Consider the following 27,763-nt stretch of genomic DNA (forward strand, 5'->3'; position numbering starts at 1 on the left):
GAAACCTGATTGGCTGTTCTAAGTGCCCTGCATGGTATAAATTGGGGCACAGACTTGGAAGAAACCATCGGATCAAGCATCCCTGAGCTTCAGACAGAAAGTCACTGAGCATACACTCAAGGTATGTGTATTTCATTCATAATTTACCATCTTTACTGTGGTCATTTCTTTCTCTGAATTTCATGTTTCAAAAGTGTGAATGTATTGCACATTGCTAATACTCTGTGCCATCCACACCATATGTACTTCTTCAGTTTTACTATAATTAAATTATAGGCTCAAATCATTGAAATGAAAATTTAACTTTATAGTACAGTAATGTGTTTGTTTGCACTTCTACACATTTTTAGGTCAAGCATTCCAATGACTTTTGGAAGCCAGATTTCACACAAAAATGTGTATTTGCTTTTTAATTAAGATTCTGTTTTAACAGACTGAGGGCTACTTCTGTATACAGTCTTGTTAAATCATATCAAGTGTGAATGCTTTTTCTTATTAACTCAAACTCTGAGGCAATAAGGTTTAGAAGGTAGAAACACTCGATGTACTTTTCATAGCCAGCACCAATACATTTTGCATTCATATCCTAAAAATACCTTTAAGGTGTTGTCAAAAATGTGCATATTTTAGGATAGCCAGTTCTTGCTTCATGTCTGAAGAGCCTTAAGATATAGAATATGTACAATATAGTTGACAAGTAAGAAGAGGATGCTATTGGCTTAAAACAGAACTTGTTAGGTAGAAATCATTCCACAACCCTTAAAGAAGCTTAGAACTCTAGCACTGTTCTCCTTTTTGGTTTCATCATGTCTTTTGCTTCAAACCTGAAGTTCAAAGATGTTATGCGACTTTCTTGCCTAAAATTGTACATGTGGACCTAAACCCACTCTGCCTTTAATCCATTCTTGAAAATTATTCAATATTTTTCTTAAATAATTAATCTATGTGTTTTACAGTAGCAATGCTCAAGTGGGTTGTGCTCCCAAAATACATTTCAGTCTCTTCTTGTTACAAAAGTATAAAACCATGGTCATTTGGTTGTCTCTTCAACTTTTATACTCAACCTTATTTTTTAATCATTATTTATTGATTCCATCTAGCTACTAGGCATCTATAGGCTGTATAAGTATAGAAAATAGTTTGCAGCATCATTATTGTAGACCACTTTTGGTCCTCTAACTTGTTAACCTTCAACTTAGTTTAAAAAACAAAACAAACAAACCACCACCACCACCACCACCACCACCACCAAAAAACCCATTGCACTATTAGGACTTCAGAAGCAATGATACAGTTTGAAAACTGGAAATCCCATATGATTATCACTTTATGAACAAGGGCCCCGCCTTATTTTTTATTAACAAGACATTAATGTAAATTATATACATTTATGAAACATACTTATGTTCATGCTTCTATTTTTTTAAATGGCTGGTGTTGATTTACATTTCAGAACCATCAAGAAATGGGGACCTGGATCTTGTTTGCCTGCCTCCTGGGAGCAGCTTTTGCTATGCCCGTGAGTAAAACACCCCATTTACTGATTGTTACAATTAAATTAGCTAGGAATGAGAAATCTGGTCCAGTGGTTGGTAATTTTCACTGTGTCATACAGTACAAGATCTAATATGCCCAAGTATCTAAGTGTTGAAGAAAGAAACCCTTATGGAGTTTGTTAAGAAAAGCAGGAACAACTCCACCATAGATTGTGATTCAGTACAGCTGAAGTGGGGCCAAGCACTCAACATTTTAACAAGCATTTGACCCCCAGGACTCTCTCCTGTAAGATTCACTTGTAAACAACACTGCCCATCTTTACAAGTAGTTATCCTTTTGAAGGGATCCTTGAAAGGCTTCCAGAGAGGGTTTACTTGCTTAGGCAAATATAACAGCCAAAAAATAAAAAAAATCTCTAAGGCTTAATTCCTCACAAGTTCAAAATTTCTTCTTGCCCTCAGATAGCACTGTTGTTAGTCTTAAGGGGGTAACATTCATTCTCTTCTGGTACCATGTCACTGAAACCCTCTCCCTTTGGTGAATCTGGTTACTCCTTATGTAGGATTTGGCATTAGCAAGGTACTAGAATCCTGCCTGCCTGTGCCAAATACACATCGACAGCATGCAAATACAGTACCATATCTGTACCAAAGTCAGGATGTCTGGTCCACTCTCTAGACACAAGTACATATAGCAGAAGGCTTGGATCACATGCTGGCAAAACTCTTTGGTGGTATAAAGAGCAGTTGATACTATTCTTGTATACCAGTAAGCTTGAACAGCAGCCTCTCTTCTCTCACACACAAAAGCAGGATTTTTGTGCTCTGCATTCCTGAAATCCTAGTCCTCCAAGGCACTCACTCAGACATTTACAACTCAACACTTTGAATACCCCACTCTCAGAGAACTGACATCAACACTGTATAGGGAAAAGAGCCACCCAACTGTTGTTAATTTATATTCAGATGAGGGCGAATAAATCCGATTGCAAAACATAAGCATTTTGAAGGAGTGAAGTTGAATTGACCCTTAAGCAGCTTTGTGTTCTAGAGTTTTCTGCTTTATGCTCACAATTTTCTGTCTCCTGCCCCCATCCCCAGGTGAGGGCATCAGAAACTCTATAAAGTAGGCAGTAGTCAGGACCCTACTTTGAGAAGCACAGAGAGTCCTGATTTAGAAAATTGTTCAGGTTGCCTTTTATTTGGAACTTCTAAATTTCTGCCATAAATCATTGACAATAAAAAGGGTTGACCTTGAACTTCAATAAATCATTATTTTATTGTCCAGGGGATGGATTTAGAATGTTTATATTTTATTAGTCTCATCTTGTTCTCACATTGAACAATAGAGTTGGTGTGTTATTTATTCACTTTGCATATTAATTACCTGGAATCCCTTTGATTCTTGAACTATTCACCAGCTGATCTATAAAGGGACCCTTTATGAAACAATTCCTGGCTTGTTCTTTTTAAATTGTCACAGAAGCAGACCTCTTTTCCAAACATAGAGGAAGTTTGGTCAACAAGTAAATGAATGGGTACAAAAGGAAAGGTCCTTTGATGATTAATGGGTTTAATCCAATGATCGCGGGAGGACAAATGTATGCTGCTGTCTGCATCTAGGACTCCCAATAAAAGACTATGGCCTCTGAGGAAGTTATGTAGTAATTCAGAGACTCTTTAAATTGAGAAGTTTCCTCCTTCAAAGCATACATGCTCAGATTAAAAGTAGAACTCAGATACATTCTGTACTATGTATTTATATATATATATATGTTTAAAATAGTTGTAGATATCTTTAATGTGAACAATTGCATATTGACTTAATCTCTTTCTTTCTTTTGCCATTTCTCCTTCTCCTTCTCTTTCTCTTTCACTTTATCTTCCCCCCTTCCCATAAAAGCTACCACCTCATCCTGGGAGCCCTGGTTATATCAACTTAAGCTATGAGGTAATTTTTCTATTTACTAATTTTGACTATTGTTTGAGTTAAAGATTCCCTGAGTTCTGTAAAGTGTGGTGTATTGATTCTTCATTCAAGATGTTTCTCAAATGCTCACACTTTTTCAGTTCCTACCAGCAGCTTTAAGCCCTGACTGATGTCCTCAAACCTGCATTTCTCAGCACCTTCCTACCTGGTCACTCTGACTCAGCCTCTACTTTTAAACCTAGTTATAAATGTTTCCACCATGAACTACCACTCAGGAAGGCTCCATGATAGGGCAGAGACTGAGCTCAGCTTCAAAAGTTTTGTTCTATGCCAGCCTGTAAAATTCAAGGTGTAAGTAAGATGTTAAAATCTTCTCTAGCTGGAAAAAATTGCCGATTCAAAGACATCCACACACTGTGTGTGATTCTCATTGGCTATGTTCAGTGATCAGTGAAAAGTGGTTTACCAGAGTCTAGACAGAGTGATGGAAAGCAGAAATGTTCTAGAAACAGAGTTTGGGGTTCTACTAAACTGCAAACTATATGACCCTGGGAAAATCAATTTTCCCCCTCTGGAACTTTGGCTTTCTCACCTAAAGAAGGGAAACAATGATAACTACATTTCCAAAAAGTATCATCCAGAAGAGCATGAAAAGTGCTGTGTCACTCATAACTTGAGTAAAGTTAATAACTTTTGTCTATATTGATTAAATGATGTACTATATGAAAAAGCTATCTGAGACTAATAGGATTATATTGTCCAGAAGGAATGAAAGTCTTATCTCATGGGATCAGATAAAAATCCAAGTCTGTTAACTCATATATGCAGAAGAAAAATGTTCTAAGAGTCTGAGGCAAATTTTAGTGTTTTATCTCAAAAGGTTGATTGATATATTTGACCAAGAAATCTATGTCTGAAGGATGAAAGACAATGTTTCTACCACATTTTTCCATTGTGATATCAAATAAAAAGTGATTATATCACATTATTTTAAGTTTTAAATTGTTTTGCTCTTGCAATGAAGAGGATTAAATGGAATTAAATTAAATTAAATTGAATTAAATCTTGTAACTTCAGCTGAGTGAATGAACCTACCTGAGTTTTCATAACATTACCTATAAAAGGGATACCTGTCTCCAATCATGCGAGAAAGCATGAAAAGTGTATGGGATGGATATAACACAGTGCCTGACACATAGAAAGCATCCTACAAATGTTTACCTTCTTCTTTCTTTTGTAGAAGTCACATTCTCAGGCTATCAATACTGACAGGACTGCATTAGTGAGTCTATATTTCATACTGCATTAGTGAGTTTAGTATTTAGTTCATATGTAATTAAACAGAATCAAATGCATTCTAATGTCTGTTTCTCTTAAGGTGCTTACCCCCTTGAAGTGGTACCAGAGCATGATAAGGCAGCCGGTATGTAAATATTTTGTTCTTCCTTCCCTTAAGAGAATAGGCATGCATTTTAAGTCCCTTTTAAACTGAAATATCATATCTACTCCACCTTCATACACTAATGGGAATTTTAGTTGGTAAAAGGTCATATCTGTGTACACTGTTAGAAATTCTTGCAAAGGAAAAATGACTAAAATATTCATAAGGTCATAATAACAAAACACTACTGCTACTTCTCCAGTTAGAAATCAATTGAGCCAATGGTAAACCTGACTCTTTGTTTCTCACCAGTATCCTTCCTATGGTTACGAACCCATGGGTGGATGGCTGCACCACCAAATCATCCCTGTGCTGTCTCAACAGCATCCCCCGAGTCACACCCTTCAGCCTCATCACCACCTCCCAGTGGTGCCAGCTCAACAGCCCGTGGCCCCCCAGCAACCAATGATGCCAGTTCCTGGCCACCACTCCATGACTCCAACCCAACACCATCAGCCAAACATCCCTCCATCCGCCCAGCAGCCCTTCCAGCAGCCCTTCCAGCCCCAGGCCATTCCACCCCAGTCTCATCAGCCCATGCAGCCCCAGTCACCTCTGCATCCCATGCAGCCCCTGGCACCACAGCCACCTCTGCCTCCACTGTTCTCCATGCAGCCCCTGTCCCCCATTCTTCCTGAGCTGCCTCTGGAAGCTTGGCCAGCGACAGACAAGACCAAGCGGGAAGAAGTGGTGAGTATACCTTGAAACCAGCAAAAGGGAAATCCTTGGAAAGTGACTTAACAGAATTGGCCCCAGAATTCTAAGTTTCAAAATGAATCAGGCTGAGTTGCAGAAACCATAGATCTTTGCTTTTCTTAGTCCTAGCATACATTGTATTTGTTTTGTTTTTACAAATGAATTTGTTGACATGGCTTCATAATTAACACCCTGGGTCTTATGGTATATTTAAATTCTAATTAAAGAATTCTTACCAGTATATGTATTACTGAAAATCACCCATTTTAAGAGTAAGAGAACAGGTGAATACCATTTTACACACACACACACAAACACACACACACACACACACACTCACACACACACACACAAATACATCAGAGACTTGAGTAGTTGAATAGGTTAAAACTGCAGGAAAAATATAAAAGGAATAGATTTTTGAGAGCAAGGAGGACAGATATTGAGCAAGCTTAAAGAGGTAGATGGAAACTATCTTTTCAAGACATAAAGGGAGACTGCCTGTCTAAAGTGATCATTCAACTTGGAAGTGGCTATTAGCAATGCTGTTAGATTTCTCTTCAGTACTAGAACTCCACAGAAATAAGCATTTGACAAGAGTTTCTCAGAATTTAGCATTAAGTATTCCTATGTTACAGAAAGCTCTTATTAAACAAATGAAAGAATAGGTAATAAAATGATCCTTATGCACAAACACATAAGTAACATATATGAAATCATTTAATTATACTATACACATGCACTCAAATGTGATTCCAATTTATAGATGCCATTAATGACTTGCTACTCAGAATCAAAAAGAAGTGAGGAAGACATGCTCTAGCTTGGGAGCCAGGACATCTAGATTTTTAGCCCTAGCTTTTCCCTCAAAAGAGAGGGAGGGAGGGAGGGAGGGAGAGAGGGAGGGAGGGAGAGAGAGAGAGAGAGAGAGAGAGAGAGAGAGAGAGAGAGAGAGGATAAGATACCATGTTCCTTCCACTTTGAAGGTGCTTTCCCTCTTTAAGATGGGAAAGGAAAAGAAAAGCAGATAACTTCTAACACTAAGAATTAATGCCACCATTTCCTTATATACTGTCATGAATGTCTTCCCAAATGTAAGCCTGTTTATGGAAATGAGGCAGAACTTTTGAGAATTGACTGGAATTGAATAATTTCGTAGCTAGTACTGATAATACTAAACTAAGGTACATGCTCTCTGCAGGCAAATTGGGTTTATTTGTGTCTTTACTAATGATTAACACTGTAGATTTGATCATGGGTTTTATTTTGCCAAAGCTCTTTGTGGAAACGTGACTTCATGTAGGTAGTTTGTCCACTTTAACCTGAGCATCCTCCTGTTCAAAATTAGAGTAAAATTATTGATGATTGCCTAGAGTTGCCTTATGGAAAATAAATTAATGGCATTATTGCAGGCAACCCTTGATGCAAGGTGGCAGCTACTAATATATTATTAAATATGTCTTAGTGTTTTCAGCCTAGGGAACTTCTATTTAATGGCAAGAAACTTCAGAAATTACAGAATCACAGTCAATGGTTGTACATTGTTTTGAAAAAACTGAAGCCATAACTTATTATTGTAAATGGTATTCACTAGGAATGTTTGTAAATTATGTTAATTGTTCCTTTTGCTATATTTTTTCAGGATTAAAAAATTCAGAAAATGAGAGAACCGAAGTGGATACTTTGGTTGTTTTTAGGAATAACTCAAGAACACAATGATTTGTGCCTACAATCACTTAGTAAATTCTGTAACTAAAAATAAGTATCATTAGCAGATAATAAAATGTTTTAAAAATCATTCATGTCTTTGTGTTGAATTAAATTTAAAATTTCTTATCACTTGAGAGAAGAACTTATAAGTGAATATTTGTGACTAATATAGGGACTGGTCATTTGCTCCTACAAATTGACCATTTAGCAGGCAAATCATGACTCTATGTCTTCTTAGAGAATCTTTATATTAGCTCAAATATTTTCTTAAAATAGAAATTTGTACATCATTAGCAATAGCTGAGAAATTTAAAAGAAATTGTTAAGCATGGCTAGACACTGAACCTGAACCAAATGAAGGCAAGTTTAGAAGAAATATTCTTTACATTGAAAAAGATAAACTTTAAGGAATATTTATGTTCTAAATCAAATTAAGATTTGGAACTCTAGCTTTATTCTTCACACCACATCATTAATCAAAATCTGGTCTTTTGATCTCATTCCACAGAAAAATATTTTGAGTGAAATTGTGTGATATATATGGTAATTCACTGAATTTGAAACTATTAAAAATAATTATTTTTCCTAAGAAAATTAATAATGGAGCCTCAAAACAGAGAATTGCAGTGATTTTATACACAAGTCATTTCTTTCACTTCATAATCTTTAAGTTGATGAAGTCTACCACATGGTCTTCAAAACGTTAACAGATGCGTAAAATGGACTCAAAACAAGTTTTCTTTCCCACTCATATTTATATTTGAATCATTTTTCCTCTTACACCCACACAAAATTGTAAACAGTCCTTGCAGGATTTATATTACACAGCACCCACAGTAACTTTATTCCGGTACCTTCATGATTAAGGTTCCTCTTAATCATTTTCTGGAATGAATAAACATAGCTTTTCTGAGAAGGTATAAATATGCAAACAACTGAGTTAACTTTAAAGAACTAAAATGCAATAGGAGAGGTAAGAACGCATGTAATCAATTACCATAGGCCACTTTCAGCTGAGTACATATCTCTCAAGCACTCACTAAACTAGGTATTACTGTCTGAGACAGGGAAAACAGTAACTCCCTATCCTTAGGGTTCTAGAATCCACCAAAGGGATGCAGTAACTTATCCATCAATAGTAAAGGATGTTCAAGTGGCATTAATCCTATGGCATGAGTAAAGTAAAAATTCTATGCATATAGCAATCACTATTAGTAGCTGCTCATCGGCTTGCTCACAACTCATTCTCCACTGGTAGAGCTGGAACTGATTCCAGCACGTGGCCTTTCACCTACTTGGGATAGAGATGTGTCCTCTCTACTACCCAGGAAGTGGAGGCCCATTCATCCACACTAACTTTGCCATCACTTTCCATTCTTCTTTTCTGTTATAAGTTGAGGGATAGGTTGTGGTGGATCATGAATATAGAATGAGGGCAAAGGACAAGTTTCCTGGGAGAGAAAAAAAATCTTAGGGATTAGTTTTTTCTTTTCTTAAAGGATGTATGGATACACTCTAGAGAGCAACTGATGTTCTTTTGATCATTTGTTTGAAGCTGTGATTCATGGAGCTCTGTGTGCTATCTTGTGATCAAAAGTTGAAAGTAGAGAAAGAAAACCTCCCGGGAATCTTGGTGGAATCATTGTGTCCTGAAATTCCCCATCCCTGGGACAACTTACAGCTACATGCTTTCCTATTTCGATGAGAAGCAGGAGCTGTGGAACTTAAACAGAATTACCACTTTTGTAGCCCTGTGGCATAATTTGACTCTAACTCTTCATGACTATCTCTAAAAGATGAGGGTACTGGTACTTGCCTCGGATCATGGACAACTTACAGAATGTGCTGGATTCTTAGTAACCTAATGCTCGACTTAGGAGCACTGCACTTGTGTTTAGCTGCTTTCTTTCGTAGAACTCACACTCTCAGGCTATCAATACTGACAGGACTGCATTAGTGAGTATATATTTCATACCGCACTAGTGAGTTTAGTATTTAGTTCATATGAAACTAAATTAAATCAACTGCATTCTAATGTCTCTTTCTCTTAAGGCATTTTCTCCTATGAAGTGGTACCAGGGCACGGCAAGGCATCCGGTATGTAGACACTTTGCTTTTTATTACTTTAAGTTAACAAGCATGCATTTCAAATCTCCTTATTAATTCAAACATTTCTATTTCAATGTTAAAACTGTTTAAATTCTGTTGGAGGTGATCATGGAGTTCACAGTCATACTATAATATCTATGTGGCAAACCTGTAAAATTGAGGGTTTACAATAACTTTTGATATTAATGAACATCCATCTTTAATAAATGCCTAAACCTTTGTTCACATGAACCTCGTAAACTTTACTTTTGGGTCTTTATACTCTTTATAATATTAGGTTTGTACCATACTGAAGAGTTCAACTTCTATAAATAATGATTCTGGGGCTGGGGATTTAGCTCAGTGGTAGAGCGCTTACCTAGGAAGCGCAAGGCCCTGGGTTCGGTCCCCAGCTCCGAAAAAAAAAAAAAGAAAAAAAATAATGATTCTAACTGGTAGAAATGTGCATTGTTCACATATTAGAAAATAAAATGGAAGATATAACCTAATAATCTAATTTCAACTGATATCTCTATAAATATCCACCTTATTAGCAAATATTGAGGATGGATAGTTTTTAAAAATCTGGAAGTAACTATCTTTTATCAAAGACAATAATGGTTGCCACACTACTATACTCAAAATGTAGATACATACGATCACAATGCAATAGAATGTTTAAACTAGAGCTATATATTAAGTGGTAATTAGATTTTATACCAATGATGTTTAACACACTAGTCATGTGTGGGCATTTATATTTAAATGAACTAAAAAGGAATAAAATTTAAAACGTAGTTTCTTGGCTATAGCTGCTATATTCTAAGTGCTCAGGACCCATACTAGGCAAATGAGTACCATTTGGGACAACATTGCTAATAGAACTGAGAGTTTTGTCACTGTTTCTCTATGTACTACTTTCTGAGGCAGACAAAGCAAATTTATTAATTCCAAGAGTTGAAAGCAAATATGACACAAAACAGATTGACTGGTTAAATGTGAAAACTTTCAGTTCTCCATAAGAAGTTATTTCCTAAGCATGTCAGTAATCATTATCTTGAAAGAGGATTTTTACAAGAACTAGAGTATTCTTTTCCTTCCTTGTCAAAGCATGTACACTAAGATGGTTTCTCCTCTAGTTCCCTTCCAATAAGGCCAATCTGGAATTGAAATAAATTCATTTCACTGATTATAATAGAGTTGTTTAGCACCAAACGAGTTGTAATTCAGACTTTGAACCAGCCACATCTGGACCGGAGGTAGTTTAGGTCTGGCCTTCATCTGCAGCTTCACTGGCAAAAGGTGAAAATTTAAGCTGAGTAAATAAACTGAAACCAACACATTTATTTTGCTGAATTCTGACAGAGATTTATTGGCTATAACTGCTAGAAAATTTTGCATTCTCTTTTGTTCATGGTTCAAAAATTACAGTGTACTGAGGGAACATACATGTTTGCACATACATATGCCCATTGGGTTCACCTATAGAAAAAAGCACATGTGTGGAGACATGTAGCATTTGAGTAACATGACATTTTAAATAAGCCTTTTCCTCATTGCAACCACTTAGAGAATATATGGTGATGACATGAGCTTTTACTTACAAGGCATATTACAGTTTATCTAATAAAATTTCAGGAAATAAATCAAGTTGCTCATTTTTCCCCATGAAACATGTTTATACCTACTTTTGTAATTCCATACAAAAATGTATCTTCAGGTTTTCCCTCAGAAATCTGATCTTTGCCCCTGGGTAGTACACTAAAGAAGGAAATACCAATTCTGAATGTCAACACCAAACTTTAAATGTTATGTAAAATATTAAATAATTTTGTTGATTGTAAGAATAATATGATGTTCTACTTATCTTTACAGCTTAACATGGAAACCACAACAGAAAAATGATTCAACCACTCTCCTACCCTTGCAGAACACAATGGCATGTAGTAGTATTCAATATTGCTTTAATAAAAATCTCACTGGCTTACATTTGTTGTGAAGTTCTTGTTATTTGTCATTTTTCCTTTGGGGGGATTTGGTTTCTAACACATCTCTGTTTAAAAAAAAAATCTGTAACCTTATCAGTAGGGGTTATTGGCTGAAATTTAGTTATTCAAATATGCTTGCTGTGAAGAGTCCACAAGACTTCTCTCAAGTGCAAAGCACCTGACACTTATAAAAGATAAATAATAATTGAGGCTTCTGGGAGAGAAAGGGTGGAAGGTACATAATATTTGCCTCCTTTATTTACAAAATGAAAATTAGTAAACCACTCCTACAAATATCGCTGTCCTTTAATGGAAAAGTAAATGGAATGGGGGAATGAAAAGAGAGGGAGAAAAAGAAGAAAATAGTGTGGGGTTAAGTATTTTATCTTTTTCTTATGAGTTAAAAATATCTCAAATAGCATCAAATTACCTCAATGCCATGAAAGATCCATAATTCTGTATTTGGGCATGGAATGTGAGTGTGCTGGGGCTATTCAACTGTCCATCCAAGTTCAAAGATGGGTTCCAGTGTTGTGACTTTACAAGCAGAGCTTCTGGCTTTCAATTATGAACACAGCTGTGGAAAGTTGGACAAATCTCTTGTCCCTGTGTCTCAATTTCTTCACCTATAAAATGTACTGACATCTTTATTTGAGTCTTTTTTGGGGGAGGGGATAGATTCTTTTCCCATATAATACATTCTGAACACAGTTTCCCCTCATGTTTCCACTTCTCCTAACTCATGCAACCTCCCCTCTCCCACAGATCTCCTTCCCCTCTGTTTCCCTTTAGAAAAGAGTAGGCCTTCAAGATGCAACAAATAAACGTGAAAAAATAAGATATAAGACAAGGTGAAAGCCCTCATATTGATACTAGACAAGGCAATCCAATTGAGGAAAGGAATCCTAAGAGCAGGCAAAAGAGTCAGCCGCATAAACCCTCCTCTCACTATTAGTGGAGTCTTATAAAACCAGAAAGCTAACAGCCAGAATGGCCATTAAATTCAATCCCTGCTGAATGCAATTATTTATGTGTGTGTGTGTGTGTGTGTGTGTGTGTGTGTGTATGTGTGTGTGTGTGTGTGTGTATAGCACGTGTATGTCATGTATATGGATGTTCAAATGTTTGCACATTTATGTAAATGTGTGTATTCATGCATCTGCAGCCAGAAGTTGATGTTTCACCTACTGCATTCCACATTATCATTATTATTTTTTGAGACAAGTTTCCTCAGTAAATTAGAAGCTCACTAATTCTTTTTTTTTTTTGAGTCCCTTCTGTTTTTCACTCTAAAGCCAGAGCTATATGGCCAAAACTGCTGATCTCTGATGCTTGAAGTAGCTGAACACCCCATGTGCCCCCAACTTATTCTATTACCAGTTTTCTGTTCTCTCTCTCTCTCTCTCTCTCTCTCTCTCTGCCTAACCATGACTTTCCTGGAACTTACTCTGTAGATTGACTTTGAATTCAGAGATTTACATGGCTCTGCTCCTGGAATTAAAAGCATGTACCACCATACCTGGATTTTGAAGCTCACTAATTCTTAAAGGCTAACTGGCCAGAAATTTTCAGTGATCCACCTATTCAGTGATCCACCTATTCAGGACTAGAGATTCCAGATGCATACTACCATACCCTTTTTAATGTGGGTGTCGGGTATCTGAATTAAAATTCTAATGTTGCCTAGCAAAAACTTTACCAACTGAGCCATCTCCACAGACCCCGCATACAGTTTTGATATTTGCAAAAGGGCTCTTCTATATATCTCAAAGAAAGTTTAGAGTTGGAAGTAGAATTGACTCAATGTTTTTTTTTTTTATCACATAAAAAAGTTTTCCATGCCAAAGGCTCCAATGTGGTGCATGTTTAGTATTTATCAATCGGTAACTCCTGACATTGTTATCTAACACATTTTTATTATTAATTTAATATTTTTTATTTTACACTCCAGATTTTGCTCCCCTTGATGACCACTGTTTCACATTCCATGCCTCCTTCTGGTGACCCCTGTCACCAGGAGGATGTCCCCATCCCACCCACCCCACCCACCCCACCCACCCCACAAGACCTCTAAACACTCTGGGGTCTCCGGTCTTTTGAGGGTTGGGTGCATCTTCTTGGACCCTGTAGTCCTTTGCTGTGTATGTGTTGGGGGCCTCATATCAGCTGGTGTATACTGTCTGTTTCTGTGTATGGTGAATACTGTGACCTTGAATGATCTCCACCAAATCAGATTTTCCAAATGCTGTTCTTGTTTACCTCCAATACCAACCTCACTCTCCATTCCCCAACCTAGGGAATGGTATAAATTCACCATGTGTACATAGTGATCAATATCTGAGTATTTTTCTATGTGTACCCCAAGAGGCTTAACATCGAATGGAGAAACCATGGTATTTGTTTGATGCAGATGTATTCACAACACATCTTGGGAAAGGTCTCTGCTGAGAATTAAAGCTCCCGTGGGTGAGAGGGCTGATGCACAAGGATGGATGCTCTCCTGATACATGGTACATGGAGGCAAGCAGAGAGGGTGTGCACGTCATTTTGAGGAGTATCTTGAGTCATAGATAAGCCCCCTGTCTTTCTGGATTCCAGTGCATTGATTGAAAACAAGTACAAGGCCATTTCTCAACGGAAATAAAAGGAATGATCTTTCATTGGTTAGTTCTGAGAACACTACAGCATGACTTTTTGCAAACATATCCTTGCCACTTTTCAGACTTCCTTCTGCAGTCCTGTGCAACACATACTTAAAGGCTTTTTAAATTATTCTGTGAAATGCACCAGGATATGCATGATGAAAATACCATTGAAATATCCCTAGCATGACTGTGAATCAGAACTATTGGCATACATATTCTCTCTACTTGAAATTTAAGTGCTCAGATAGAAATGTATGAAAAATGTTCAAGTATCTAATGAGCGCACACACTTGGAGAGAGAGAGAGAGAGAGAGAGAGAGAGAGAGAGAGAGAGAGAGAGAGAGAGAGAGAGACAGACAGACAGACAGACAGACAGAGAGACAGACAGAAGTTCTGACTCTGTTTCCTGCTTTGCAGCCTCCTCAAATGTTAGCTACTGAGGCAATGGTCCAAACTGGCTCCTTCCACAGGGTTCTGACTGAGGAAGGAAAGGAGGAAATGTTTGCAAATTTGCACAGCTGCATGCAATAGCAAACTCAGGCTCTACAGGTTTACACAAATCTCATTTTCTGCCTGTGACGAGGAACTTGGCCTCAACCTGGTTTCCACCAATGACTTTTTACATCCCAAAATAGGTACAACAGAAAACTTCAAAACCTATTTCCTTTTTCCCCTTAAGACAGCACTCGGCTTTCAAATACTTATAAAATATTGCTACTAAAGGGGGCAGTTTCAGTCCACAGGATTTACAGAGGTGGGTGAAGAATAAAACCGTTTTTCTGCCTTTGTGGCTCATTCAGATAGAAAACAAATATTTCTAATGAAGAATAACCAGAAAGCAGGAAGCCAAATTCACAAGGTGAGTCAAATGATGACTGCTATTATCAGTAATCAGAAACAGAATAGAAAACATTCCCTGGAAAATGGGGTCATTCAACAAACTGCAAATGATGTCAGACTTGTAAGAGCAGCAAATTTTAATCAGAAACAACTTGTAATTTAATGACCTGTTTACATACGTAAAGTATACATATATTATACTGGTCTGTGCACATGCTAAAAGAAAAGAAATTATATGGGAATGAATTGAATTGAAATGTTCATATTGTTTGATATCATACATAACTGATCCTTAGAAAAGCTTGTTATTTTTACCATGATGGTGTTTAAAAATTTCAAACAAACTAATATTTGCTATTACTTCAGGGGTCATAAAAACATTTACACACACACACGTGTGTGCGTGTGTGATAACAGCAAGAATCTTTAGCTTATTGAACATTTTGGTAATGTTCTAAACTATCTAAGAAAATATTACTGGTTTGATTTCCTCTGAAGTCAGAAAACATGCGTATGAAAATGAGAAATAGTAAGGTATGTTCCAAAGGCTGCCTCTATCTATATACACAATGTTTTCAGCTTCTCTTCATGAAGTGGCCCCAAGGAAGGCAACAGGCCATATTTTATGGCTTGCCATCATAATATAGTGAAAGCTCGTGATTTACAAAATCAGCAGCACGTGTGGCAACACTTTCTCTTGTTACCTACTGTCATCATTATACAGTACTCAAACACTGAAACTCAAAACGTCTCAGCAGCCATGATTCTTAATGTCACTTCTGTTATGGACTATTCAGGTGACACTGCCAAATCTGATCACGAGGACTCTGTTTCCTTATTTGTGACTGAAAAATATTAAAACTAGAAGAACATGGGGGCATCTACAACACAATGAAGCCCTATGTATTGGAAAGTCAAATATGGACAAGTTCCAAATGCTGAAGAAATAACTCAGAAGAGAGATGGAGAATCCTTCTTAAGATTTGTTTATATTTTTTAACAAAAATACGAATGGTTTTGGCAATGACATTCCATTTCAGTTAGCCTTGCCTAAAAGCCCCAGACCTTAGTTTAGAGCAACAGTTCTCAACCTGTGGGTGGTGACCCCTTGGTTGGGGGAGGGTCAAATGATCCTTTCAGAGGACTCACATATCAGATATCCTGAATATCATATATCTACATTATGATTTATAACAGTAACAAAATTACCATTATGAAATAGCGACCAAAATAATTTTGTTTGTGGGTCACCAGGATGTGAGGAACTGTATTAAAGGGTTGCAGCATTAGAAACGTTGAATTCCACCGTTTAGAGCAACAGAGAGAGAGAAATTTTAACGGTCTTCAAAATCTTCCTAACCTAGACCTTAAAGGAGATGCAGACTCTGGATGGAGTGAACTAAATGACGATAACCCTTCCAGTATAATTGCATCTCTCGTTTTCTACTGTGCCCCCTTCCATCTATGGGCTCCTTACTTCGTGAAGACTCCCATATCATGCTGGCTCTGGCCTCACTCTGCTTTTCACAAAAGGTAAAACACAAAGCCTCTGAAACACATGACACATCTTCTTACCTCTTTAGGGCCTTTACATCCCAGCAGCAAAAGCAGCTCCAGACAGATCTGACCCCCCATACTCTTCACACAGAGCTCCTGTCCAGTGTGGGGCAGAGAAGGAAACAGGAAGCAAGGGTACTGCTCAGTGCTAAAGGAGCCAGCCAGCCAGTCTCCCCAGCTGGAATGCATGGCAAGAGGCCCTGGGAGGGAGAAGGCCTGGGGTCACTGTGATCCTCTGAGTCAGAAACCCTGGGGATCTCTCTGCTTTGAAAGGCCTTCCTAGGCATAAGAAGCCAAGAGATCCACAGTGCTCTCCTAGGAAAGAACATCTAAAAGTTGCAATCTTGAGACAAGTGATTCTATAAACATATGGTCATTTAGAGGAGACCCTAGAAATGTAATACGAATGTTGGACAATGAGCAAACCATTTAGATGAAATGCTTGCACACATACATGATAAGGGATTCCCTTTCAGAACACATAAAATCACTCTTCCAACTCAAATGAGAAAAAGTAAAAGAGTTCAAGGAAAATCGGAGAAGGCTCTAAACTGGCCTTCCTCTGAAGAAAATGCACGAGTAGCCACTAAGCTCAGGGAAAGGTGTTCAGCATCAGGAGCTACCAAGATATGCAAATCAAAATCATGAGAGATAACCCCCCCCCACACACACACACACTGAAATTATTTGCAAAAGGATTGGTGAGGATGTGACACCCTTAGACTGTACTGCTAGTTGGATAGTGAAATGCTTTAGAGAATAGTTTGGTGGCTTCTAAAAATGTTAGGCAGAGTTTTATGACTCAACAGTTCAGCTCTAGGCTATGAAGTCAACAGAACTGAGGATGTTGATTTGTGTCAAAATGAGTATGTGCATGAACATTGGAGCAGCATCATGCGTAACAGCCCTACAGGGAAACAATCCAAACTTTCATCAACCAAGTTATTAATAGAAAAATTGTGGCATGGATTATACATATGTATGTATATGATATATGTATATATAATGAAGTATCACTAGGCCATTATGGGAAAGGAAGGCTGACACAGGCTACAGTGTAGACCAGCCTTGACAACATAAATGTCGATTGAAAGGTGTCAGGCCCTAAAGACCAGATTGTGTGATTCTATTTCCTAGAAATTTTCAAAACAGGCACATTTATAATGACAGGTCAATCAATGGATGCTAGGGATTCAGGGAATGGGCAGAATACAGTGATGCTGGACAGATGCAGCTTTCTTTTAGGAGTGATGAAATTGCTCTACAACAGCCTGTGGTAGTGGTTCTCTGGATATAACAGTGAGTTATTCAGTTTAAGTGGGTAAGTTGTATGGTAAGTCAATTTTATTTTGATAAAGATGCTTCATTTAAATAAAAAAGAATAAAATACTGGTTCTTATTCCCTCACAACAACCCTAGCCTAATGGCGTGAGGCTATTCAAAAGTTCCCATTGCTCCTGCAAATTCAAGGACCACAATGAAAGTCAGCTTCGATTTAATAATGGAACTACAACGTCTCATCCTAGAAGTAGGAATTGGCGGCCTTCTTCTTGGCCACTGAGACTAAGGATTCTGTTTCAGCTCCAGAGTTCATCCCTGCCCCTCTCTGATGCCTCCAACTCTGTACAACAGCTCCCATCTCTGCATGCTCAGAGCTTCGCCCTTTAGAACATATAGTTGTTCGTGAATTTCTTTTAATCTGTTGGTTCAATGCCATTTAGTTCCAGGGGAGCAGCTCAGAGTATTCTTCCTATTTGAAATTGAGCAATTTATTGTTTTGTTTTACATTTTATTTACTTATTAGCAAGGAAAGAATCTACTCTTTAAAAATTGCTTAAATTGATTTTGTATATGTGTTTTTATACATGTGTGCTGGTGTGGGCATGTGTGTGTGTACATGTGTGTGGGGAGAGAGAGAGAGAGAGAGAGAGAGAGAGAGAGAGAGAGAGAGAGAGAGAGAGAGAGAGAGATTGTTGTTTAGGTAAGAGGGCATCTTGTAGATGTCAGTTTTTTCATTGTACTACATATATCACTTAGTTCACACTCAATCATCAGACTTGGCAGCAAGCACCATTTTTTTCTGAGCCATCGCACCAACCCCAAGAATCTACTCTTTCAAGCATTTTTTAAAGTTAGAGCATTACCTCCAGGAGCCAGTGTGTATGTTCCCAATTATAAATAGAAAAGAAACTAGCAAGAGGTGACAATGAGGAGAGCAGTCACGGAATTCAGAAAAACCCTGACATCCTTATGTAAGTCTATCATTCACTAGAACTGCAATTGAGCTTATGTCACAATTATTAAACTTGAATTAATTTCCATTATATTTATTAGTATTACTTGTTTGCCTTCTATTCTTTATCTCCCCAAGTGATTCTTGGGCATACAGGATCACTGCTTATAAATATGAGTTTATTAGTATTACCTTGTCCATTCTAACTTGCTGTTCAGATTTTAAAACAGTGTCTTCTGCCAATGGAGCTATCACTCCAAGAAAGTAGTTTCCTAGTCACTTCACTTAACTATAAGGCATGGCTTCTGGAATTTATTACATTTGTGCAATAGCACAAATATGTTACTTTTACCTATTCTGGATTAGTCTTGAATGTTTCCACCATAAAGGCCCTTGATATTATCTCTCTTTTGAAAGATGATTTCATTGCCCTATAAAAGATATTGTTGGATGGGAAAAGTAAGCTTTTCCTTAAGGAAGGCTATAAAAGAGTGTTTCCAAAACAGTCCCTCTGTGTCCATGTTCTTACTGAAGCAAACATACAGGCTTCTCAAGCAAACTAAAGTGCTATGTAATAGATGCTAAACAACAAAATTTGGAGGCACAAGTTATCTTACTTTTTTACAGAGAAATAGGGGAAAAATCAAAGAATTTAACAATTTTATTCATTGGCATATATTCAGTTACTCTGAAAATTTGGCCAGTACTCGAGTTTTCAAATTTCTATGGAAAATGAGCTGTGTTTGGCAAGCTTCACGAAATATGAGGCTGATAAAAATGTTTCATGCTTTCTCAAGACCTTATGCCACTAACTGTGTGGGATTGGAAAAATATTGTTTAAATGTCCATTTAAACACCGTCAATAAACAATTTTCTTTATCTGTAAGAATTAATGAAATTATGTTTATTTCAAAGCATAACTTGAACTAAGCTCCTTTGAACTTTGATTAGGAGATAGTGTTTCACAGATACCACAGACATGGATCAATCTAGTTCAATAGAGTTCAAGTCAAAGCCAAAAATGTTGAGGAGAGTGCTTTATTTTACATTGTGGAGAATTTTAACTGGAAATTCCATTGATTCTTAGGTTGTTAGGAAGTAGATCATGAACTCCCAAGAAAAGATGAAACCAAAAGAGATAAAATTATTATTGTAACATCCAGAACCATTATATAAAAGAACATGATGATGAATTCCACTGCAAAGTTCATGACTCTCAAATATTATCACCTCTAAGTCAATCATCTCTTATTTTAAAAAATGGAATTGTTTATCCTATTGCCTTCTTGACCCTCCCACCTGGTATGTTAGGTCATATCAAACTCCTCACTTTGCTTTCTGGCAAATTTCTTTATAGCCCATCTTCCCACATCTTGAGAAGTGTTGATTGTTGGATAAAGCATTTATCACTAATCCTGGCTTGGGATATCTTCTCAAGAACGGTTACAGTTGTTGATGGTAATGACTAATACTGAAGATAAAGTGATGATGATCTTTTCTGAGTTTGTCCGGCCAGAAACTAACTAGTACTTCCTTATTCTAATTCCCCCTCGACTCAGACAGGGTATCCCCCCAGATATCCCTCTTTCCTGGGGCATCAAGTCTCTACAGGATTAGGCACATCCTCTCCTACTGTGGCCAGATGAGGAAGCACCTCTGCTACAAATGGGCCAGGGGCCTCCGACCAACCCCTGTATGCTCTTTGGTTGGTGGCTCAGTCTCTGGGAGCTTCCAGGGATTGAGGCTAATTGACACTGTTGGTCTCCCTATGGGGTTGCCGTCCCCTTTAGTTCTTCCAATCCTTCCCCTAACCCTTCCATAGGGGTCTCTGACCTCTGACTAATGCTTGGCTGTGAGTGTCTGCATCACTCAGTCAGGTTCTGGTAGAGCCTCTCAGAAGACACTCACGTTAGGCTACTCTCTGCTAGCATGATGTAGCATCAGTAATAACATCAGCAATACTGTCAGGTGTGTGCACATGGGCTAGATCCCAAGTTGGGCTGATCACTGGTTGGCCTCCTTCAGTCTCTGCTCCATTTTTGTCACTGAATTTCTTTCAGGCAACAACAACTTTGGGTCAAAATTTTTGAAGGTGGATTGGTGTCCATAGCCCTCCAATGGGGGTCCTGTCTAACTACTGGAGGTGTTCTCTTCAATTTCCATATATCCACTGTTGGGCATTTCAGCTAAGGTCACCCACATTGAGTCCTGGGAGACTCTCACATCTTAGGTTTCTGGGACTTTCTAGAGATTTCCCCAACCCCTGGCAGCTGCATATTTCCATTTATTCTCTGGCCCTCTGGTCTTCTCTCTGGTGTCCCCTCTCCCCATATCTGATCCTGCCCCTCCCCTCATTTTCCCTCCCCTTCCCCTCTCCCACACAGGTCCCTCCCACCCACTGACTCCCAAGATCATTCTGTTCCCTCTTCTAAGTGGGATTTAAACATCCTCACTTGGGCCAGTCTTCTCATTTAACTTCTTAGAGTCTATGGGATATATCATGGGTATTCTGTACTTTTTGGCTAATATCCACTTAGCAGTGAGTACATATCATTCTTGTCTTTTTGGGTCTGGGTTACCTCACTGAGGATGATATTTTCTAGTTCTACCCACTTGCCTGCAAAATTCATGATGTCCTTGTTTTTAATAGCTGAATAGTATTCCATTGTGTAAATGAACCACACTTTCTGTATCCATTCTTTAAAGCACTTAGTTAGTTAGGGCCAAGGCGAGTTCTGGCCTGCTTAGATATTTCCTCTTTCCCTGTTTCCTATGCCTGAGCTGCCTTTCCATGACATTTTTCCATGTCTGGTTTCTCCTTCATTACATCTCTGCTTGAATCTCATTGACTCAACAAACATTCCCTGACCTTCCCAATCTGAAGTCAATGCTTCCAGACTTTTCTTTCTGTGTTCTTTTTGTTTGTTTCTGTTCATTTATTCGACAGTCCTTATGTGTGTTTGTTGTTGTTGTTTTATTTTTATTAGAAATATTTCTTTACTTACATTTCAAATGGTATTCCCTTTCCCGGTTTCCTGTCCATAAACTCCCATCCCAACCCACTCCCCTATATGGGTGTTTCCCCCATCCACCCCTCTTACTGCCCCCCTGACATTCCCCTGCACTGGGGGCCCATGCTTGGCAGGACCAAGGGCTTCCCCTTCCACTGGTGTCCCAGGACTTTTCAATCTCAACCTTTTTTTCATTTCTTACTAGTACTTATCTCAAATTATAATTGCTTTTTATGATTGTACATTTACTTACTGCATCCCCATTGGCTTGAAAACTTTACAATAAAAAATATTCTCACTTCACTGTACTTCTACTCTGTGACATTCTGCTTTATAAAGAGTTGATGATGAGAATTTTGAAAAATAACTCAATGAGCAGAAGGATATTTTGGTGATGGAAAAATATCTACATAGACTCAAGGTTCTCCAAAGGTGGAGAAAGGTTGGACATAACCAACTGAGTAAAGGTCTACAGCCCTAAGCCAAGCACTTACGTTAGAAATCAATACTTTGTATCTCCAAAAATTTATACAATCTTGGTTTTAAGATGACTCAGCAACAAGTAATTAATAGGATTCTAGATTGGTCATGGTTTTTTAAGTAGGCATTGTGTGTGTGTGTGTGTGTGTGTGTGTGTGTGTGTGTGTGTTTGTGGGTGTGTATGTGTGTGTGCAGGAATACTGGCTAATAGAACAGAATGTACATTGTTATATTCCAGAAATATGCTATTTTGAAAATACTAATAACAGTGAAATTGATATATATAGCTATATTTACACACTATATATTATGATTTTAAATATGGAGATTTACATTAACATTAATTAAAAATGAAGACAGGGAGTATCTTTCCAGCGTGATGAAAAAGACAATGTTTTGTGTTTGCTTTCTCTTTTAGGGAAGTAACTCACATTCCAGAATATGAAATTTGAGCTTAAGTTAAAAAATAAGAAAACAAATAGTCATCTTTTTGATAGTCAAGAAAGTATCTCTTACATGTTCTTGTCCAAAGAGTATAGTGATCTCATGAGAACTTGCTGTTTCTCTTTTTCTATATGTTCCTTTATCCTCCCCAACACCTGCAGAACTTTCATCTGGAGCCACTTACACAAGCTTGAGAACTGTCGTTTTTGGTGATGTTCCTGCCTTCAAGTAACTTCCATAATTGTTCAGCACTTGGCAGGTCAATCATGTCCCTAAGTAGAACATTGCAGCCTTTCTATGGCCTGAACTCAAATCACCGTTCAAACTCTATTTAGTGTTCTTCCTCCAGGAAATGCTACATTCCAGCCAAATGGAATTTCCACATTCTGTAGATTCTTGTGTTTTCCTTCCTTTCCAACTGTGAAGTTCCTCCACTTTATCTCCCAGCTTTGACATTTCCTCTCTTTATTCCCCCATTTAACATAGAACACCTTGTCTAATATTAGATGTTGAATGCACAATGCCTTATATTCCATTTTACCTACTCAAGAACATATATCTCTCCAGTTGTTGTGTTTTGCACCATCCATATTCTCATTTCAAATGAATTGGTTGTCAGCATTAAGATATGTAATGGAATGCTGCATTATATAACTGCTCTTCAAAAGCTCTTGCTCCCTTTCTCAGAGCCATAACCCCATTTTACTCAGTAAAAATCCTTTAAAAAATTTTAACACACACACACACACACACACACACAATCTTCCCCATACTCTATGTCTACCACCCATTCTCTCTCTCTCTCTCTCTCTCTCTCTCTCTCTCTCTCTCTCTCTCTCTCTCTCCTTTTGCAGTACTGAGCAATTGAAATTTGGGCCTCATGGATAAAGACAAAATCTTTACCACTGAGTCACAACCTCAGCCTCACCACTTACCATTAATAACCTCCATATTGCTAACTCCAAGCCATTTTTCAAGTTGTCACCATCTACTTTCCCTGGAAGCAAGGTAAGGTAACTACATGATTTTTGCAAATCAGAATTCTTCAAAGAATAAAAATGGGTGTTATGAAATTATATTGATTTGTAATTATACATTATCTTGGAGCATATTTGGCCAACTGAGGCACACTTTCACCTACCCACTGGAATAATAGATATTTGCTTACTCCCTTTAAAATATTGCCATCACTTGGTTTTCTGAATCGCCACTTAGTGATACTCATTCTCCTTCTGCTATCATGCCTCCTTCTTGTGCCTGAATGTAGTATAGTGCGAGATTTCTCCATGTCTTTTGATTTTATTTACCTAAGTCCGAGGCAACTCATACCTCCCAGTGTCATTATGTTTCTTATCATATTTTACATGTAATCTGTCAATAAATTTCATTGTGCTGCCTTCAAGGTATATCTACATCTGACCTTTTCTCATCTAGCTCATTTTTTCCTGCCTGGTCCATCCTGATATCTTTCACACCAATTTTTAAAATCAAGGAAAGAATGAATCAATATATGGAGAAGCTCCATAAATTCTTGGTTTAGAAGTTGTCATTTCTTCTATTTGAATATGATTTTCTTAAAAAAATTATCCTGATAAACAATTTGAGTCACCATTTTAATCTATGAAAGTCTTGAGGCAGATAAAACAGAAAATACAGGACCAGAAAGGCTACTCAAAATCCCACAGGAAGAACCTGAAATGCAATCAATGGAGTGTTTATTCTTTGGTGGTTAACAATGCTGTTAATGATACTCGAATTCTCCTTTCTCACTCTTAAAGGAAGTGATATGAGTATAGAATGGTCATTTGTTGGTCGTATTGACAGAGTGTAGAACAGTTACATCCCAGACATTTGGGATCTAAGTAAGCTAATCTTGGAAATATTGCTCGTCTGCCAATAATTAAACCTAAAACCATGGCTTAAGGCCATCAGATATCTCTTGTCACCTGGAGCCCACAGTCCATAGGGAAGTGATGGCTGGTGGTTTCTAGAAAATGTTTCCTTAAACCCAAACAACTGATACAGAATATGACACATTTCTTTCTTTATGCCAGTATTCTTCAGTCTCACTGTTATATGCATGTTAACAGTTTGATGGTTCTTTCTTTTTGGGTGTTATCCAATGCATTGTAGAATGTTTACAGGCATCTGTGTTCGCAGACACCAATACATTTACATCACTATTGGTTGTGGAATGAAAAGTATCTCCAAATATTTCCTAGATACATCATGTTAGAACTCCCCCCCCCAATTCATAATTGCTGACCTGGACATTGACATAGTTTTCTTCAAACTGTCTTACCTTCTCTTGATACTAGCCTAGAGACAATATTTAGAAGAGCATTTGAAGAAGTGAAAAATTCTGGGGTAAGTTACAGGTTTTCAATAACACACAGGTCTAAATTCCTAATTAAAGTAGTTTCATTTATTCTTTCGTTATCAGCTAAGGGCATCCGAGTGATCCAGGGTATACCATCACAACTCAGGATTCGTAAACATTTACTAGCTTAGAAAGAAATAATCAAGGAAGACCATCATAGGGAAAGTTTTATGTGAGAGATGCCAAATAAAGTAGATCATTTTTATTTGATAATTGTTGAGCATCCATGCTTATTTGGGTTTTCAGAATCTTAGAGGCAGACAGAATTGTATGAGGGAAAAAAAAAAAAAGAAGCTAACGCCACTGACTGTTTATCTTCAGAAACAAAGAGGCCTTCAAATGAGTTTCAAGGCTCATGCCTCTGAATATTAGGGAAACTGCCATTATCCACCCCTAAACACTTCCTGAGCATGACAAATTAGCATAATCTTGGGTTAAAATAAAGACAAACATTTCCTTAAAGCTATAAAGCTTAAACAGTCCCTCCTCCTTAAATGGAAATTCTATGTGGTTTAATAGCAATCATCTACTTCCAGCAGGCTCTCTCTCTTCCCAAATGGCAGGCACCACTTAATTATACTACTGTCAAAAATACTGTTTTTACTGTAAAAATTGGTGAAAAGAGAGCCAACCTCACATGTAGACTAGTCAATTCAGAATATAGTGTGAAAATTGAGAAAATAAAAAATTACAATCCATTGCTTTTATTGTCTTTATCATTTCATAGTTCTTAATTTGTACTGTCTTTGGTTATTGTAAGAGCAATGCAAGCAAAATGATCAATATCACAACCAGTGCTAATCTTAGAATCAAATGCCTAGTGAATTTTTTTTAATTTTTAAATTTCCTTCCAAATTATTGACTTATTACTTTATGATTAACTATATCATGCTGTATTTAAATGTGTCTCCCTTATGTATTAGTGATGGCTCACTCATATTCCATATAAATAGTGCTCTATATGAATGGTAAGGTGAAAGTAAACTGTACATGTTTAAAAATGAAAATAAAGCAGGGAGGTCGGCGTGGAGGGGGACACCAACACAATCGTGTTTAAATAACATGAACCAAGCAGTAAGACATAGTTTCAGAATCCTGTATATCTAGTCGTAAAAACGGCCAGACCTACCAACCAAGAGAACAGACACAGAACAGCAGCACTGATTGGGACAAAAGTAAAGGGAGATGAGTCCAGCGCTACTGAGACAAAACTGTCCTGGCAGCAAAATTGATGGCCACACAGTTTAGATCACCTTAATTGGAAGGCAGTCAACAAATGCATCCTAAACCTGTTTATAAGTTCTCCGTTTATCAGTCAGTTTATCTAGCCATTGCTTAGAGAAAATGATAGGTGTTACCTAGCCATACAATAAGTTCAAAATAATTTGCTCCCTGACGAAAATACCGCAATAGCAATTCTAATTATCTATCTAGTTACATACCTATACCTCTATTTGTATTCACACATGCATTTATCCATATAACTGTTCCTAAATATACACCTTTATCTGACCATCCCTTCTTTTACCCACCCTCTTACCTATTCATCTGTTCATCTACTCACTCATGTTGAAGTGGCTCTCAAATAGTAATGTGAATCCAAATCCCCTAGGGGGCTTAAAATCCACAACCTATCCCAGGATTTCCTATTCTATCTGTAGGTACAGGTATAAGCATGTAACCTGCAACTGTATCACTAATTACAATTTTCTACCTTCCATCAGATTGTTTATGCATTATTTATTATGTACCATAGTGTTACATAGTACACAATATCGATATCGTAGCTTTTTGAATTTTCTCCTCTCTAGGATGCACCTAGCTTTGCAGATACTTGAAGTAGCAGAGTGAGGGAAACTCAGGGGTCCCCCACCTGATCAGAGGAGGGAGATGGAGGGAAGAATTGTGGGAGGGAGTGACCAGGAGGGGGCAGTGTGTGTGATATAAAGTGAATAAGTAAAAAAAAAAAATAAAATGCACAACTAAAAATAAATGAGAGAGAAAGTTCTCTTCTCTTAATAATAAAAGCTAAAAAGATGAAAACTTGTAACCATGTATTTTCCATTCAGGACAATACTTAAATTTGGGACCATCTTTTGATTGTAGTTGGTTTCATTGCCATTTGCTTTTAAGTTGATGCGTTTATGTCTTAACCACATTGAGATATATTTTCCAAACACTAACATGAAACAGGGACAGCTCAAAGGCAGCTTCATTTTGAAATTGGCTAGCATTTTGTAAACATGCTTTTGACAGAGCAATTTATGATTCTCTAAACAGCTGTGGGGGTACCACACAGAAAAGCAGATGTTAGTCTTCTAACTTTGCTCTTTAGGGGTCTACAATCATTGTCTACAGCACTGTATTCGCTGCATCACTTCATGTGAATGTTAGTTTTTCTAGATTTCAACCACATTACCCGTATGGAGGACTTAGGCCAGAGAACAAAGCTTTATAGAGACAGCTCTGTGTCTTGTTTTCTCATGTTAGTTTGACAGCACTTGATTTAAAGATTGTGCTGGTTCATATGTGCAGTGTGTAGAAGGAACACTGTTCAACAGATGGCAACCTTAACCTAAATAAAGGAGAGAGAGAGAGAGAGAGAGAGAGAGAGAGAGAGAGAGAGAGAATTTAAAGAATGGGGACTGTACTGTCTCAGTCCTTAGTGAGTTCCAATCAGTGAGAGACAAGACATGAACACAAGGGGATGCTATCAATGTTTTTTTTAAGGAATTTCCTTTTAAATTTTATTTAATTTCTATTAGTTAGAATAGAAACAGCACCACGCAGCTAACAGGTTCAGTAGATGATCGTCATATCTAAG

General features: G+C 37.6%; 2 protein-coding genes across 16 annotated transcripts in view; one reads left to right on the top strand and one right to left on the bottom strand.

Annotated features, from left to right (window-relative positions):
• Positions 1-27,763, bottom strand: part of Arhgap6 (Rho GTPase activating protein 6) — a 533,690-nt gene that overhangs the window by 129,584 nt on the left and 376,343 nt on the right.
• On the top strand, positions 68-11,348 carry Amelx (amelogenin, X-linked). 8 transcript variants are annotated; one of them, XM_087599225.1, is made up of 8 exons: positions 73-121; positions 1,454-1,519; positions 3,400-3,447; positions 4,667-4,708; positions 4,805-4,849; positions 5,120-5,557; positions 9,326-9,370; positions 11,237-11,348. In XM_087599225.1, exons 2-8 carry the CDS (start codon positions 1,466-1,468, stop codon positions 11,264-11,266), a joined length of 702 nt encoding a protein of 233 aa, XP_087455351.1. In that variant the 5' UTR covers positions 73-121; positions 1,454-1,465; the 3' UTR covers positions 11,267-11,348. The 8 variants fall into 8 exon arrangements, with proteins under 8 accessions (NP_001258003.1, NP_001258002.1, NP_001258004.1 ...); NM_001271074.1 differs by lacking the exon at positions 4,667-4,708 and having other exon boundaries at positions 68-121; NM_001271073.1 differs by lacking the exon at positions 4,667-4,708 and having other exon boundaries at positions 68-121; positions 5,192-5,557.

This window comes from Rattus norvegicus, chromosome X (genome assembly GCF_021556685.1).
Source record: "Rattus norvegicus strain SHRSP/BbbUtx chromosome X, alternate assembly SHRSP_T2T, whole genome shotgun sequence".
NCBI classification, from domain to species: Eukaryota; Metazoa; Chordata; class Mammalia; order Rodentia; family Muridae; genus Rattus; species Rattus norvegicus.